Source organism: Platichthys flesus, chromosome 20 (assembly GCF_949316205.1).
Source record: "Platichthys flesus chromosome 20, fPlaFle2.1, whole genome shotgun sequence".
Classification (NCBI taxonomy): domain Eukaryota; kingdom Metazoa; phylum Chordata; class Actinopteri; order Pleuronectiformes; family Pleuronectidae; genus Platichthys; species Platichthys flesus.
The window spans coordinates 2,591,887-2,609,200 of NC_084964.1; the positions used below are offsets into that span (position 1 = coordinate 2,591,887).

At 41.1% G+C, this 17,314-nt stretch overlaps 1 protein-coding gene across 1 annotated transcript; it reads left to right on the forward strand.

Annotated features, from left to right (window-relative positions):
- Positions 1-1,239: 1,239 nt before the first annotated feature.
- Positions 1,240-17,181, forward strand: rfng (RFNG O-fucosylpeptide 3-beta-N-acetylglucosaminyltransferase). The gene is made up of 9 exons (XM_062414160.1): positions 1,240-1,492; positions 5,690-6,265; positions 11,263-11,311; positions 11,834-11,936; positions 12,545-12,698; positions 12,834-12,919; positions 13,254-13,419; positions 14,110-14,195; positions 14,604-17,181. The coding sequence occupies exons 2-9, from the start codon at positions 5,756-5,758 to the stop codon at positions 14,677-14,679; spliced, it is 1,230 nt and encodes a 409-aa protein (XP_062270144.1). The 5' UTR covers positions 1,240-1,492; positions 5,690-5,755; the 3' UTR covers positions 14,680-17,181.
- The last annotated feature ends 133 nt before the right edge of the window (positions 17,182-17,314 follow it).

Below are 17,314 nucleotides of genomic sequence, written 5' to 3' on the forward strand. Positions count from 1 at the left end.
AAGAAACAGGTTAGCTCGGCAGTGCAATTGGTAAATGGTTTTGTATTTATATAGCGATTTTCTAGTCTTGATGACCACTCAAAGCGCTTTACAGTACAGTTTTACATTCACCCATTGACACACACATTCATACAGTGCATCTATTCGCAGCACTTTGTTATTCAATGGGGGGCCATTCAGGTATCAGCATCTTGCCCAAGGACACTTCGGCATGCAGATGGGTCAGACTGGGGTTTGAACTGCAGACCTTCAGGTTGGATGACGACCACTCTACCCCTCAGCCACAGCTGCCCCATTGGTGCATTAATTAAAGGAAACCTATTATACTCGTATTTGGGGTTCATAATTTTAATCTGGAAATACTTGAAAAGATTTACAGGTTGCTAGAAAGCCAAATCTGCTCTGATTGGCCTGCTGACTAATGTCAGTCTAATGTGATTTGGTAACATGTAGTTGTCACGCCCATTGCCCATTAATGCCCATTTCGAGCCTTTCCAATTTGACCGTGGAGTCCAACACTGACTAAGTGGTCATACTTTGCTGTATGACCTAAAGAAAACAAAATTGAGAAGGTTGCAAGAATTTAACAAGAAATTCCCATCACGGGCCTATGGGCTTGTATTAGGTGTATCCAGATAAATGAGAGACACTTTAACAGGGAAATACATATTGCATATCTCCATCAAGTTCAACCTTCCCCTTCTGGTGTAGCTACTGAAAAATATCGCAACTGGACTTTTTTTTCTTTTGACTCTTTCTTTCTTTCTTTCTTTCTTTTCCTTACCTTTATTTTTTTTAAATATAGAGATATATACAGTGATAGTTCACCCAAAAAGAGGTATTTAACCAAAACATTTGAATGGAAACAGCATTATTTACACCAGGTTTTTAGCCTCAATGTCCCCTGTGATCCACACGTGAACCCAGCTCCCGAGGAGGGTGTCAGACGACACTTGATCACAAGTTACTTCAATTGTATTGGATTTTACTGCAACACTGTTTACCTCTGAAACTCAGGGGTACTGTTAACCACTTCACCAACCATCTAACGGCATGGTGTTGAGTAGATAATGAGTGAATTCAAATTTTTGGATGAGCTATCCCTTTAAGAAAGGGGGGGTTTAGGTTAGTGGACACATTATGAGCCACAACTGTGGCGTAAAGTTTGTCAGCCTTTAAAGGCCCCTTCATGGCCTGGGACCTCAAGCAGTTGCTTTACTTTACTAAGGTAGCTTTTATTTTGAAGGACCCGACCGGAACATGGCTGCGGTTGCTGAGTGTTTGGATCTTTAGTTGAGAAGAAAGCTGCAATGTAAGAAACTCCGAGTGTGGACACGACTTGTGAATAAGTTGTTAAACGCAGAATGAAGAAGAGGAGCTAACAAGGCTGCTGGGAAGTTAAATTCACGTCGGGAAAAAAAGAAAAACAGCGAGTCGAGCATTGGATCCGGTGGCAATCATCGTTTCCCTCCGGCCACACAGAGGTGTTCAAGTAAGCGTTGTTTTATTTCACAAGTCTCTGTTTTGCTTCCTTCTAACTTCCCGACTAGTTTATCGGTGTCGTGCCACTTCACGTGTCCCCCGGGGCTCGGTGCTCCAAGCGCCGCAGAGGAGCCTGGATGTTGTTTTCCCTGAAGCTGCCTCCGCACAAAGTCCAGTCGGGAATCGTCTCCATTTACTTTGCCGGGTGCGTCGTGGAGCATGGAAGTGAATCTGAAAGGAGCTTTTCAAATCGTTCTGTGCGCACATTTCAACCAGCATGTGGACTTTTGATAAAACACCACCTTTAGAACTGCTTTTCCTGGACACATTAATTTAATATATAGTGCTTCGATCTCAGCCGTAAATGAATGTTATGTTACTGGAGTGCACTGTAGTATAGTATAGTATTTGTGTGGAGATTGTACTGTTGTCTTACCTATGGTTGTATCAGTGTCTCGGGCCACGAACAGGTTAACTGCACTTATCTGAAGTTTTCTCTTTTCATTGGATGATTTTAACACTGACTAAAAGTAAGCATCTCATTTGTTTGCTGCTAAATTAGACGCGATAAAGCTTAAAATGTGAGAGCATGACATGTGATGTTTTCTTCATAGATAGTTGGAAACACCTTTCATTATTTTCCATTAAAGGATGTCCAACTAACTCTTCATTAAGCAACAAGCAGGCACAAACAGTGCACCAATGACAAGCTCCACCCCCCAGAGGCTGCACATGAAGGCCAATTGCAACTATGTAGCATGTCCAATTTGAAGTCTCCTTCAAACTGGGCCTAGAAATGCGTCCTTCTTTACCCAAGCAACAATGCATCCACTGGGTGGATCCTTCTTCAGTCAACATAACCCAGGATTGGAGATGTAGCCTACGATCTAGCTTTACAAGTGGCCAAGCTGCACAAAGTGTTGCAGATCAAAGTAGTTAACGATGCAATGCTAAGTGTGGGACAAGGTGGTGACACCAATGCCTAGTTCGCAAACACACAAATTTCAAGATCATCGGATCCCTGCACAGTTCGCACTACACAACCTGGTGTCTTGAATTGGGACTGAATGGTGACACAGGGTCACACTCTACACAATGTTTCACCAGGAGAAATTCCTCAATGATCCTCAAACTATGTTTAATCACAAAAAAACTTGCAAGAAATCCTTTAAAAACTTGTTGAATGAAGATGAGATTGTTCAAGCCAAGCCAAAGACTTATGAGTATTTCTAGTTGATGTTGTGCAATAGTAAGAGTAGAATTGACGTTGGCTAATTATTAATAATCATGAAATATGATTATTAAAATAACAATTATTTATTAAAAATAATCAAAAATGATAAAGCTATTAATTAAGAACAGTAACACATTTAATTAGAAATGATACGGTTATCCATTAATAATAGTTAAAATAATTAATGAAAACAATAAAATTGTCAATTAAGAATAATACAAATCTGTAATCATTGCTTATTGTCGCGGGGCACCACCCTGGTTACAGGGACCAACGAGTCAATCTATAAAATATCAGTCTCAATGATATAAGTTATATTAATAATCTCAATATTTAGTATTAATGATTATATAATAAACAATGAAGGGTTTTAAGTTCGAGGACAGGCAATCATAATCCAGCTGCAATCACATACATATGCACAAATAATCACAGACTACAGATACTTTAATTACAAAAGCATTTATTAAAAAGGGGAAATAAAGTTATGTTATTCAATGATTCATCATTTTAACAAGCTCCGATATTTCAAAGATAAACACAGCAGCAGCACTTATCACAATTCAGAAAATACATGTAAAACCGGCGGTCTACCTATGTATGTCTGTCTCGGTATGTGTGTGTGTCTGTGTCAAAGTGTCTCTCTGTGTGTGTGTCAATGTGTGTGCATGTGAAATACAGTTAGTGTTATTTAATGATTCATCATTTTAACAAACTCCGATATTTCAAAGAAACACAGCAGCAGCACTTATCACAATTCAGAAAATACATGTAAAACCGGCGGTCTACCTATGTATGTATGTATGTATGTCTGTCTCGGTATGTGTGTGTGTCTGTGTCAAAGTGTCTCTCTGTGTGTGTGTCTATGTGTGTGCATGTGAAATACAGTTAGTGTTATTTAATGATTCATCATTTTAACAAACTCCGATATTTCAAAGATAAACACAGCAGCCGCTTATCACAATTTAGAAAACACATGTATTCATCTATGTGTATCTGTGTGTGTGTATCTGTCTGTGTCTATCAATGTGTCTCTGTGTCTGTGTGGGTGTGTGTGAGAGAGCAAGAGAGAGAGAAAAAGAAGGGGGCGTGGCGATGACGCAGTCACGTCACAACCAAGATGGCGGCCAATCATGATTCGTGGAATCAAGGCCTAAAAACTCTCAAAATGGCGGATTGACTACAAAACAAGATGGCGGAGCCGTTATGAATTTAGAGCCAGAATGGGAGGAGAGTGAGAGAGGAGGCGTGGCAATAATGGACTCAAAATGGTGGTTTAACTTGCGTTATTCAAAATGGAGTCTATGTTAATGACACCATGTGGCCGGAGCTCACACTGGTGGTCGTCACATGAATTACACCAAGGGATTTTCAGACAAAGAGAATTCTTTGTCTCTGCTTTGGCGTTCGGCCGCATGGCTTCCAGATGTGTCCAGCCTCTCTGAATATAGATTTAACTATGTTACCTGAACTGTATTCTAAATACAGATCGGATGTGTGTATAAACAGGTTTAGGAGAAAAGAGAGAGAGAGAGAGAGAGAGAGGGAGAGATAGAGAGAGATCAGGAAACATCGTCAGAGACAACTACTAGCAAAGCAGGCAGTCCAGTTACGTGAGATTTATCTTTTAACAGATGTAAATCTCCGCACAATATCTCTGACGGTAACACGCAAAAAGGAAGCGCCGGCTCTGTACCGCGCGCTAATCAAAAACACAGTAAACAAAGGAACCGGATGTGACGTCTCGGCCCGCCGTGTAGCACGGCTAAAAATAGATCAGCGATCTACCAACAAACATACAATCAAACAAATGACACGCTAAGTATTTAAACTAGTCTCTGCCCAGACAATAAAGCCTCTTACTGTGACCTCCGCGGTGTTGCTTGCGCGTGGGGCGCGGATTTCCCGGAAGTCCAGTGAATCTGTCGTTAAACCTCAGGATGCGTGCGAACGGGCGGATTCCTGGAAAACAAATCAGTGTCCTGGCCTCTTAAGCGGTGCTCCGGTGGGTCTCGTGGTTGCAACGGAGGACAGCGCTGGCCCGAATAGAGCGAATTCTCTTGCTCTTGGAACGGAATTCGGCTTCGTCTCTTCTGCAGGGATGAGCAGTGGTAACGCCGCTGTGGATTTGGAAAGAAAGTCTCTGAGCTCGGCCAGCGAGCAAGTTCCTGTACACGGCCTTTTCAAGTTAAAACAAAAATAGTCTATCAAAGTAAGATCAAACTTAAGATAAAAGAAAATGAAAGAAATGAAAGAAAATAACTCTGGTTGCCCCCTTTAGCAACTAAATCATCTGGAAAGACCCGGAGGGGTTTGTTGACGTCTTCAGAGCAGGGAAAATGGCTGATAAACTAAAAGTTAAGGTTGCCCCCTTTAGCAACTAAATCATCTGGAAAGACCCGGAGGGGTCTGTTGACGTCTTCAGAGCAGGGAAAATGGCAGCGATTATTGATGTCTCAGTGGTTTTATTCTACCTGAGAGGTTCTTGCATCCTCCGGAAGTGGTCACAGGGTACCGTTGGCTCTCAGCCAATGAGAATGTCAGGATTCCGACCTTAGTGGGTGGGGCTTGGAACTCAGCGGGGGTCCTGAAGGCTCTTCAGGACATTTTCCAACCACCAGGGGGAGGAAAATGTCTCAGGCCTGCTGGAGAATGTTTTCCCTCCAAAAGTTTTAATCCTTTGTCCTCACCGTTGGCTCCAGCCTGTCTGAGGAAGGTGTGAATTAAGACTGTAAACTGGCCAAACTGGTTTCAGCTTGGCCTAGCAGGGCCCAAGTATTTACAACCCACTGGGGAGTCTACCCCAACATTGATTACCGTTTGATTTAAACTATTGTCGTTCTTTCTCTGTGGGCAGAGAAGGAACCTAACCTACTGACAGACCTACTGACAGAGCTCATCCCACTACACAAGGAGAACATTATTTACTTTTGCACATGTATATGCTGCTGAATCTTCTCCTCTTCTGTGCAGGACTCTATGTGATGGTGTGAGGATGGGACAAGGTGGTGTTGGGTGTGACCTCAGCCCTGGAGGCTGATGAACCTGCTCCATTGGCCAGTCAGGATGCACATAGCTTCAGTGGGTGTCAGCAAGTTCTGCTTCCTGTTCTCCCTTGCATTCTGTGGGCTCTTGCTTCTGTTAATCCCGGCCTTCCAGCCCCCAGCTCTTCAGGTGGACCTGCCTCAGCCCCGACCTCAAATCAGACCCACACATGCAGGCTCATCACACCGCACCAGCGTACCAGCAGTGTCTGTCCTTGCTGGGGGAACTGACACAGCCACAGGGCTAAATGGAAGCTCATTGGGCCAAGGGGAAACCATGGAGATGGAAGATACCAGGGGTGATAATTATAGACGGGTGGACTTTCCAAAAAGCCTTGACAGAGGGGCTTCTCCTGCACGGAAAGCTGGTGGAACTTTAGGATCTACATCCCATGACCCATTAGAGTTGAAGGACATTTTTATTGCTGTGAAAACTACGAAGAAGTACCACAAGTCCCGACTGGAGCTGCTAATTCACACCTGGGTTTCTCAAGCTAAAGAACACGTGAGTAGAGCTGCTGTCCTTTTTATTTGTTGATGTAGCTTTAACAGCACTGTGCTCTTTCTAAGGCTGGACTACCCCAAAGGCTTTATCCCTTTAAACATGTAACAGTTACACACACTGATTCAATTACTGGCTTGCACAATGGATCTATTAGTGAATTAAGTCATTTATCAAACACAATATTTTCTGCACCAGCTTCCGTTTACAATCAAGTTACCTTTCATGTTTTACTTCAGTCTCTTCCCACTCAATGCTGACTGCACGATGTTTCAGCTTTGCTTGAACAGAGATGGAATTTGTGGCTGAGATGCCAAAGAGTCACAGATGGAGACTGCTACATTGTATCCAATGATCACTCAGATTTAAAAAAATTTAAATCAAGGCCAGCAGTGATTCGGAACTTCTCCTTATTAGGAGCTTGAAAACTCTGGATTAGTGTAGACGACAGGGTTAAACTGCTGTGAGTGTTTGTGTAGCATTTCAGCTCAACATTTGGAGTAATGGCTTATGTAATGTTTTAGTTGTGTCCAAAGAAAATGGGTTATGATTGAAATGCTGCCAGCTGAGGGTTTACCTCTGTTGCAGGGTCCGAGTCGTTCACCAAAGTTTCTACCAAAACTGCCTTGGTATATGTCCTCACAGCATCAGTATTTTTATTACATAACATTAATTTAGTGTAAATCACATGTTGTGCAATAGTGCTTAAAAAGAGTTACCATAGAATGGTGTGCCTTTAGGCACTCAATAAATTTGGTTATCAAAATAAAATGTAAAACATTAATATTTAAAATATTAATATTAAATCATAACTTTAATTGGTTAAAGTTCTCGCGGGGCACCACCCTTCATAGAAGGGAAAAGATAGCCAATTTATTGATTAAGATCAGTCTCATTTAGATCTAGTTCAATTAGAAATCTCAATATTTTACCATTAAAGATTATATAATGATCAACGAAGGTTATGGAGTTCTTAACAGTGTAACGGTTGGCAAAATTCACTTATGCAATAATAATGACAGAACATTTGTGAAAGAAGAACATTTATTATGAACATAATAAAGTATAAAAACACAAATTACTAAACAATCAAACTAACTAACTAGGAGGTGTGTGTGTGAATGTAAATTAGCATGCTTTAAAGTATGGTCCCTAAGATAAGAGCCCCCCCCCCCCTTCTTCTGAGGTTGCTTCACGGGGGAAGGTTTAACTAGGTGGAGACTATGCGTGTGTCTGTGAAGATATTAATCAGATAATGCAAGAGTCAGAGAGACCTACAAAGGAGGCCTGTGAAGGGCCTAACTAACAATTACTTTCAAATAACTTGTTGCCACAATATCCCACCACATATCAAACTTATAAACACACACCGATCAAATTATTAGTCTTGCTTAGCATAGTATAATTATTAAGCCCAGATTATGTTACCAGTCCGAGGGAAAGAGGAAAAGAAGTTGCTGTTCAGTTTGCAGTTCTGTGACGTCTCCTGGCTTTGTGGTCGTAGAGTTCTGCATTCGCGATTCGGTCGAGCGGTGTGCTCAGATGCTGGTTGATGTTTTCCTGCAGGACATCGCGTCGCTCGCTACGAGGAGTTTGGTAGAGCTTGAAGGGCGAGGAGATTTCCTTGAGAAGTGTGGGCAGGGGAGCTGCACCTCTGACCTCCGGTTGTGGGTTGGATAGAGAAGGAAGCTGGATCAGCCAGGCCCCCCCCCTTGGCGATGTAGGAGAAGAGAGGCTGGACAGCCTGCTGGCCTTCGAAGGATTGTAGAAAGAGAGAGAGCTTGGGGAGACCTCTCCTTATATTGGCCCCGTTGACCTCACAGGTCTTGGACCAGAGTGACCAATAGGAGTTGACCCTGATGGTTCTTGACACCTTTGTGTGACATTGCCCAGACCCCAGGACATGCAGCATCCTGTTACATCCTCTGGGAGACTGAGTTCCTTGACTTTCTAAGATCAATGGAACCTGTGGCATCTTGGGGGATTGAGTCCACTCCAGCACATGCAGCATGTTTGTTACAAGTTTGACTGAAAGGAGGCCTGTGGTTTGCACAACAACCATGTCCCAACACACACGCGTTTGATTATTCTAACAATAACAATCACTTACAATTGAATCCCCACAATCTGTTCAATGATCAGATGTCAGAACTGTGACTGATTTCTTGTATTGCGCATCTGCAAACCATCATCAGTAAAAGTCCTGGTAATGATGTGTAGCACCATCACCAGTACCTTACAGAAGGTTAAGATGGTGCACAGTCTTCAGTCAGTCATGTGACACAAGTGCATGCTGCAAATGTACTATGTTCCCTTGAAATATCTGTGTTCAGCTACTATTGACTTAACAACACAGCACAAGCAGTCACTACTCCACCAAGCTTCCCAGCACCAACGTTCACAGGGAGACTTGAATGAACCTAGCACACACATTGTGATCTGTCACTCAAACTCAACAGCAGGAGCATAGTCAGGCATTTTATCAAAATTATTGAGTGCGTACAAGTTTTACATAAATAAAAAAAAAAAAAATGTACTTTAATTTTCAGGCAGGCTCATATAGCCTGTTTTAATGCCTGAGGGATTTCCTGTTCAGTTTGTGTGCCCAGTATCCACAGCTTATCTCGTACTGGCTTGGATTCCAGGTCTGTTGCGAAATGGCTACACAGTGAGTCAGTTCTGTATTAGCTGTCAGCTTTAACCAACCATTTTCTCTCACATACTGCGACTGCCTTATTTTACTGCTCTCAGGTCAGTAAAGTCTCCCCCCTGTGTTAACAACTCGCAGTAAAATTAAACCAACGCTCATCACAAGTTATTAGGATTAAGACTACTGAAGTTTACTATCTGTGTGTCTGATTTGCTAGAGAGTTTATGAGACATGTTTTTGAACTCATTAAAATTATTTTTAGGTGCGTGCAAAATTAGGCGCATCAGTGCAACCAATGAAAAAGTTAGTCTGGATCGCTGATAGAGATACAGATGATGGTTATTTATGAGAAGGCCAATGTTAACTCAAATGACCCTTTGACTGAGTGGCTAATTTTATGGTGGGGGAAAATTACAAGCCTGTTTGCAGGGCCTTGACCAAATAGAGCCTGTCTGTCTCCGTCTTTTCTGAACTGTACATCACTAGCTGGCTCTGCAGAGGTCTGTGGGGAATGGCTTCACTGTCAGAGGCTCTGACACCAATTCTCATTTTGGAATAATCAGTTGTTGTACTTTTTGAAGAGGTAGATAATTGTACCTTTCACAGGTGATGACTTCACATTATGTTACAAACTGTTTCTTCTAGTCAATGTTGTAAATACTATTATTTTGACGATGGTCTCAGTTACACGTGGTATCTATTGCACTTCTCTCCGTCCTGAGGCAGGGATTCCTCACATTTGGCTCTCTCTGAGGTTTCAATGTTTTTTTTTCCCATGTTAAAGTTTCTTTTTTTTTTTTTTCCTCACTCTTGTTGAGCTTTATGAGACAAATGGGGATTTGTAAATATGGGCTAATATGAAATTTGATTGATTGATTGGCATGGTGTACGTCTTGTCAAATTAAGTCTTGTCAAATTAGAGCTTGCAGGACGAATCATTTCGGGTAATTTGTAAATTTTTGTTTCCTGGTTGGTACTGAGATCAAAAAGATCTCTGTGTCAAGACGATGCAGGGGCCTGCATTGGTAGAGTTGTGTTGTTTAATTAGCTCCTCTTTTATGACCACACTGTATTTTTGTAAAACTTTTGTTCATTATAGGAGAACAATTCTAATGTAGTGTTTTAGACTGCTTCATTGTAGATCTGCAATGATTCTCTCCCTCTCCCTCTTCCTCTCCCTCTCCCTCTCCCTCTCCCTCTCCCTATGCATTGTGTGTGTCAGTGTGCCTGCATGAAAGCGTGCTTGTGCCAGTATTGTGATGAATTCTGTTTCCCTCGTTGAGATGAGTTGTCCCTAATTGTGTTTGCACCCCTTGGTAGTTTTGACAATGTCTGGTTTGGTAAACACTGTTCAAGTTCAGGCATGAAACACGACCCAGAAAGTCCGGTTTTAGTAATGGATGTTTTATCAAGCTCTAAAGGCCTAGTGAGTTGTGAGTGAATTTTACATCTCTAAAAAATATATTATAATAATTCTACCTTTCCTTTTGAAGCTTGTGAGATGTATAGTAAAAAATATTGATTCTATGTAATGTGTGCTGGTGTGAAATGACGTGTCCCATTTGATGGACAAGGGGGTCCTTGTATCTCAGGAGACATTTTGATATTTCAAAAGTTTTTTTCTTTTTGGCTCTAAAAACATTGACTCGTTAAACCTAAAGAGAAATGACAAGGAAAGAGGAATAGAAGCATACAGATCATAGTCTTGTATGTTATTGTCTATGTCACTTTCTAATAGAGTCAATAATTAATTCTGAAATTGTGGTGACATTAAACATTAGATGTTGTGGGAAATGATGATGGATCCTAATAAGCGGCAGTGGACAATGGCATCCGATCTGGATGGCGGATCATGATCTTGCAGGACTGCTTGACATATAGTAGTGAAGTTATCCTTCAAATTGTTTACCCTCATTAATGCTGCTAAAAAATTTAATCTTTGATGTTTTCCTACACCTGACATCTATTGCCCTTCTGTCCGTCCTGGGAGAGGGATCCCTCACATGTGGCTCTCTCTGAGGTTTCTACATATTTTTACCCTGTTATAAGGGTTTTTAGTAGTTTTTCCTTACTCTTGCTGAGGGTTAAGGACATATGATGTCACACCATGTTAAAGCCCTATGAGACGAATTGTGATTTGTGAATATGGGCTATACAAATAAAATTTGATTTGAAATGTCTTCTACTATCTTATTTTAAATCTACCTGACTCTGTTGTGTGTTTGTGTCCTTTGAAGCTCTGCCACTGCACAAATACCCATGGTTAAGAGAAAACGAAGGAGCACTTGATTGTGCCCTTAAAGGAGAGTGTTTATTTGTGTACTTTTAACACTGTGTATGTCTGTTTCAGACCTTCATGTTCACTGATGGTGAGGACAACGAGCTGCGGATGAGAACAGGTAAGATGCCAACAGTTGTCATAGGTCAAAGATATTTACAATGTGTCCTCATTCCTTTTGTTTGGCCATATCATGAGTTGACATCACAACAAACATTTTTAACCATTTGTTGCAACTGTGAAGAATGGTATTCTGATTGGTCATTTAGGTGTAAATAAAAATAATCTTAATTTTTTTTCACACTTGGTTTAACATTTTGCCAAATGGTCTATTTATTTTACAGTAATTGTGCATGTTGTGTGTATCTAAAAAAAACAAAAGAAGTGCAATTAGATTTACAAATTATGACTCTGGTTTAGAATGCCTATATAGTCCATAGCCAATTGGCTGACAGAGAGCCGCTCTCGATCTCTGCTCATTGGTCACCAGCATAGAAAAAGTAAGAGGAAGTTTGTTAAAGTAGTATGAACAAATCAATGATAATTATATGAATGATCTGCAACCAGCATAAACACTTCACAGTAATATCCGGACGAAGCCACCTGCAGCTGAACTGTTTGTCCTCTGCCGTGTCTTTCACAGGAGCCAACATCATCAACACAAACTGCTCAGCAGCTCACACCCGCCAGGCTTTGTGCTGCAAGATGTCTGTGGAGTACGACAAATTCATTGAGTCTCAGAAAAAGTGAGTGAATCGTGGTCTGTCCCTGATCCCAATGGACAGCAGGGACACAATGAACAGTTACAGTTGTGTAGTGATACTCTTGGAGCTGATTATAAGCCCACTAACACAATGAACAGCTGCATGCTTTTAAAGGGTCAAAAGATTTAGAACAGCACCAGTTTCACACATTTTGGATTACCTTAAATGTTACAAAGGTCTAAAGTAAACTGCCTTGAGTTGAGAGAAATGTAGCAGAAGACCGCTTGGTTGGTCAGAGCTTCATCCTGCAGCCACATAATAAACCACAACAACAGAGGAAGAGACCAGCAGATGGAGGCTTTGCATGATGAAGAGCAGCACAGACTCCAGACTGTCAACTCACGGTGCTTTAATGTGAACTGGACACAGGGTTGAAAGTACAACAACCTAACAGTGCCACACATTTGTGTGAACTTCTGAACAATGTTTGTGTAATAACAGAAGTATCTGAAATGATACACACGGATACAGGCATGAGGCAGTAATTCTATTTTTTTATCTTTGTTTTGTATGCTCTTTGCTCCCAAACTAAAAACGTGTGACTAGCACAAACTAATGTATGCTGTTGTGTGTGTTTTTTTTTTTTGTAGGTGGTTCTGCCATGTGGATGATGATAACTATGTGATTCTGCCCAGCTTGTTGCGGATGCTATCCTCCTACCACCACAGCCAGGATGTCTACCTGGGCCGGCCAAGTCTGGATCACCCTATAGAGGCTTCAGAGAGAGTCAAGAGTGACGGATCAGTCAGTCAACTAACAACCTATTAGGAGTTTCTGACTCCACTATCTTTTTACGGTTAACCCTCTGGAGACTGATAATGTTATCTCTAAGAGTGCTCCTGCAGAAACGTGCATCTGACTGTTTCTTTGTCATTTCAGGTGTCTGTTAAGTTCTGGTTCGCCACAGGTGGAGCAGGTTTCTGTATCAGCAGAGGCCTGGCACTGAAAATGAGCCCCTGGGCCAGGTGGGTCATGGATTCTGCTCTTTTAACTTATTCAAGTTATTGAACCTTTCAAAGATGAGGTACTCACTTAGCTTAATTTTGTAAATTTCTTATGAAAAATAAGAACAACACAAACCTGAGCAGCCAAATGAGAAAATAATGTCAAATAGAAATAGATTTGTATTTCCCTGAAATATAATCTAGGGGGCGTTGTAGCGATCATTCTGTTTGTCATTTTATGGACAACACATTGTAAAAGCTAATTTATTTTATCAAAACATAACTCGACCAATAGGAAGATATTGACTTTGCTCTGTTGTTTAGGCTTATTGGCAAAAATGTATTGTGCTTTCAGTTTAGGGAATTTCATCAGCACAGCAGAGAAGATCCGACTCCCAGACGACTGCACTATCGGCTACATCATTGAGGCGCTGCTGGAGGTCTCCCTCACACACACACGCCTCTACCATTCTCACCTGGAGAACTTGCAGAAGCTGCCCAATGACTCTCTCCTGGAGCAGGTGAGTAGTATGCGTGCGTGTATGGCTGTTATTTTGTTGTTTATAATTTATGTTATGTTAGGACTTGAGACTAAAAAAACTTTGCCATTTAAGAACCTAATATTCTAAAAGGTGCCCATTGACAGACAGAATATCTGCAATGTGCTAGGGCTGTGCTAGGGCTGTGCGATATGACTTCACTACCTCTAGCAGATCACTGAACTATTATTGTATTTTTTTTCTCTCTCTCATAATTCACTGAAAAAGTCTGTATTGGAAATCTGCAGAAATATTAACGCTGCATTAATCGGCGCCGGTCAACAAGCGACTCTCCTCCTGTTCTCTTTTCTAGTCACTCACACGTAGAACTGATCTATATATATATATAACATACTGAATTCTTATCCATGTTTCTGGATAAATGGGGTGTCGCTTCTTCTGTGATGTGTGTCGGCTCTTCTGTCGCTCTTCAGACAAACTGACACACATTTATTTAGTTATAATCGATGATGTCGGATCATGAATCTGCATCTTTTCGGTCACTTTAAACCTGATGTCCTGCTGTGGTCACGCTATGTCTCTTGTCTCATGAGCTAGATTTAAGTTGGTTTCAATGAATTTCCATCCTACTTTGGGCACTTTCACATGAATTTGCCAGGATTGTATTGGCATTCAAAAATGTTTTGGTTGTATTTTTGCTTCTTGCTCCAGGTGACTCTCAGCTATGGAGGTTTTGAGAACAGAAGAAATGTGGTCAGTATTGTTGGAGGATTTTCACTGGCTGAAGATCCCACAAGGTAAAGAAATTCAAGTGGCCAAACTCTGAAGCTGTCTTATTAATATCATATGTTATCAAAGCTCATTTGAAAGGTAATGTGATGCTAAATTGGTTCTTATTTGAGACGGATTACATCGGACAAGTATTTCGCCTCAATGTCAGTAAAATTCTTACTTTGGTCTTAAACCTTAGAATTTTGCTGTGAGCATTTTCTGTTTCACATAACATAATTACACTGACACAGATAAGGTTCCAATATTTGTATACAATTATCGTAACACAAAAGATCTCTACTTAGTGTTTGTGCTTGCTTGTATAACAGTGCATTGCTCTATAGGCCTGATTTTACCAAAGCGTCTACCGTGGGAAACACTGAACACTTGAAATGTGTCCCTTTCCCTGACTCTGGTCTCTTTTAATCCTGCAGGTTTAAGACAGTCCACTGCCATCTGTACCCAATTACTGACTGGTGTCCAAAGAGCAAACCTCGCAACAAAAACTGAATGCCACAGTGTTTTAATTGTGCAGCACTGACACTTACTGGAGCTTTGCCTCACTCTGCCATGTTTGGGTGAAGCCACGTGTAGCTGGGAATACCTCACGTGTCATGAAGTGGATGCCTTCACCCAAAGCAGCCTCACCTCATGCTTCATGAAAGCCCAGTGCTACTGTGAGAAGCTTTTAAATCGGCAGAGCTGAATCTAACATGTGGAACCAAAGAAGAACCTTTTCTGGCCAACAGAGCATGAGAGTGGATGAAGCCATTAGTGTCTGGAGCTACATTTGTAAATGAGCTTTTGAAAGTTGACTATTAACGTAACAGTGCCCATGTTAATTAAGCCAATTTTTAAGTTCATGCCACTGTGTAGAACTTTTTTTCATTTGATACATGTTGTTAGATTACTTAATTTTATTTACCAAGTGTTTCCTCCAAGTCATTTGATTAATAATGGTACATTTTCCCATTCCTGTTGACAAGGTATCAATGAAGCATAAGACACTGTTCCCTTTGCCATTGCAGTCAGAAACTAAATCTGCAACATGGTTTCTAAATTGACCTAATATAAAAGAGGAAATTAAAGCGGCTAAATTTAATCCAAGTTTTACAAAGCTCACCCTCTGAATTTCTCCTCTGATGTTATGTGTCTTGGATGTTTGAATAATGTTCAATGAGGCAGTTTTTTTTGTACTACTAGATTTTCATGCCCATCCAAGTGCAAGCTTTCAGTTGGACAGTCATATTATGATGCTAACCCTAACCCTGGAGATTCCTGTTACCCTAGCCTGTCCCAGTAAATTCTGCTATTTGACAGGTTAAGTGAAACGACATTGGAAGGATCCAAGTGATTTTCTGTGGCTCAGTTACAAAGGCATTGATTGGAAAAGACTCAACCCTTCCTCTCTTCCTAACAATAGACATGCACTCTTGGTTATCTACAGCAGCTATTTAGCTATGGGTCATTGTGATGCAATACTTTTATAGAGCAAGTTTATACCAGGACTCTGCGGGCCAGCTTCAACAAATCAGGAGGGAGTTTTTGTTCTGGCAGTTGTCCAAGATTTTTTGCATGACAGCAAACTTACATGGGACAACCCTAAGGAACGCCTCTTCCACAGCTCAGTCCAAATGACACTGTGTACACACAAAGATGGAAATTTCAAACCACAAAGATTTGACTGCAATCTGCTTCTGTTACTGGTTCAATGATAAATGGGGGAAAGAATACGCAGATCCACTGTGGTTCAACTTTAACAGTAGAGCAGCATACTGGGCCAGGTTACTGGGCAGAGCCAAGTAAAAACTCATATGCTGCCACGTGGCTCTAGATGACCATAAAATAAGTCACTGCATGATTTCCAGCTTGTCTTGTGCTCTGAAGTGTGATGGCTCTGAGGTTGTTAATACCTATGATACAATCAGGTAGAAGCCATTGTATGTGAAGGAGGCTACAGTGTTATTATGACATACTCAGCAACAAATCAGTTGGTGTTTTCAAGTTAATTTCATCTCCTTGTTCGGTTACTGCTGATGTGACATAACCGCCCAAAGTCAACATAGTCAACTATGGTTTCCTGTAGTGAAAATGATTGAGGTACTTTACATGGGCCTGAGCGTGTATTTAAGTTTTTATTTCTTTCTTTCAAATATGAACTGCAATTTAATACATTTAAAATAATTTAGACTGTGCTGTTTGCACTGCTGTGTGTGCACATTTATTTCAGTCTGTTACTGTCCTGTCCCTCATGTTCTCAGCCTAACACCCTCTCCCTGTTTCCTAATGGTCCCTATCTATGGTTTTGCACTACTTTGACTGTATCGCTTCCTATAAGTTACTGACTGTAGCTAAATGTCTAAATTAGTTCATGTTTTTGCTTGCTCTTGTATATTATTTAATTTTTCAGTAGGTTGTAAGTGTAGCTCTGTGGTCACCTCTTTGAGACGTGGTCAAGAGGAGGAAGGGATAGCAACTTAACCATGTGACTTAAAACGGAGGAGCCACAGAACATCTCAACGTTTGCTATGAAGGGTCCCTCGAGGATGGTTGCTAATAATTGACTGTTTAGTCCTAACATGAAGTTTCCTGGTCGATGATTAGGTTTCTGATGAGCTAACGCTACATTGAAACCCTGCTGTTGACCTAACTGAGGAAAGGCCTTTACTGCCACAGCCATGCTTTAGTTTTAGAAATGGGAAAATTGTAATCTCTAGGACCATTATATCAGAGCTAGACCTTCTTTGGAATAAAGGTTTGTGGCTTTGACTTAATAAACTGGTTCATTTGGCAGCACCCACACATGGTACACAATCCAGCCGCAGTATTTGTGCCTGTAAAATGTTTTGTTTTAAACAGCTGTCCTCGTTTTTCCACACAGTCAAAAATCCAAAATGCAGAGCTTGTGTGTCACTGCAGGTCAGTGAGTGAGCCTGAAGGACAGAGGTTGTTGAACTGTTTACCGCTGATGTATTATTTTGAACTAAGAATAAAATCTCCCTTCATTCTCAAGTGTTTGACTGGTTGCTTGTAGAACTGCCACAATGTCTGTGTTTATTGGGTCAGAGCTGGAAGACTTTGCTTTGGCAGTAATGTGGTCATTGCAAACCTGTAAAATTCGAATGAAATGGCCCCAAAATCTGAT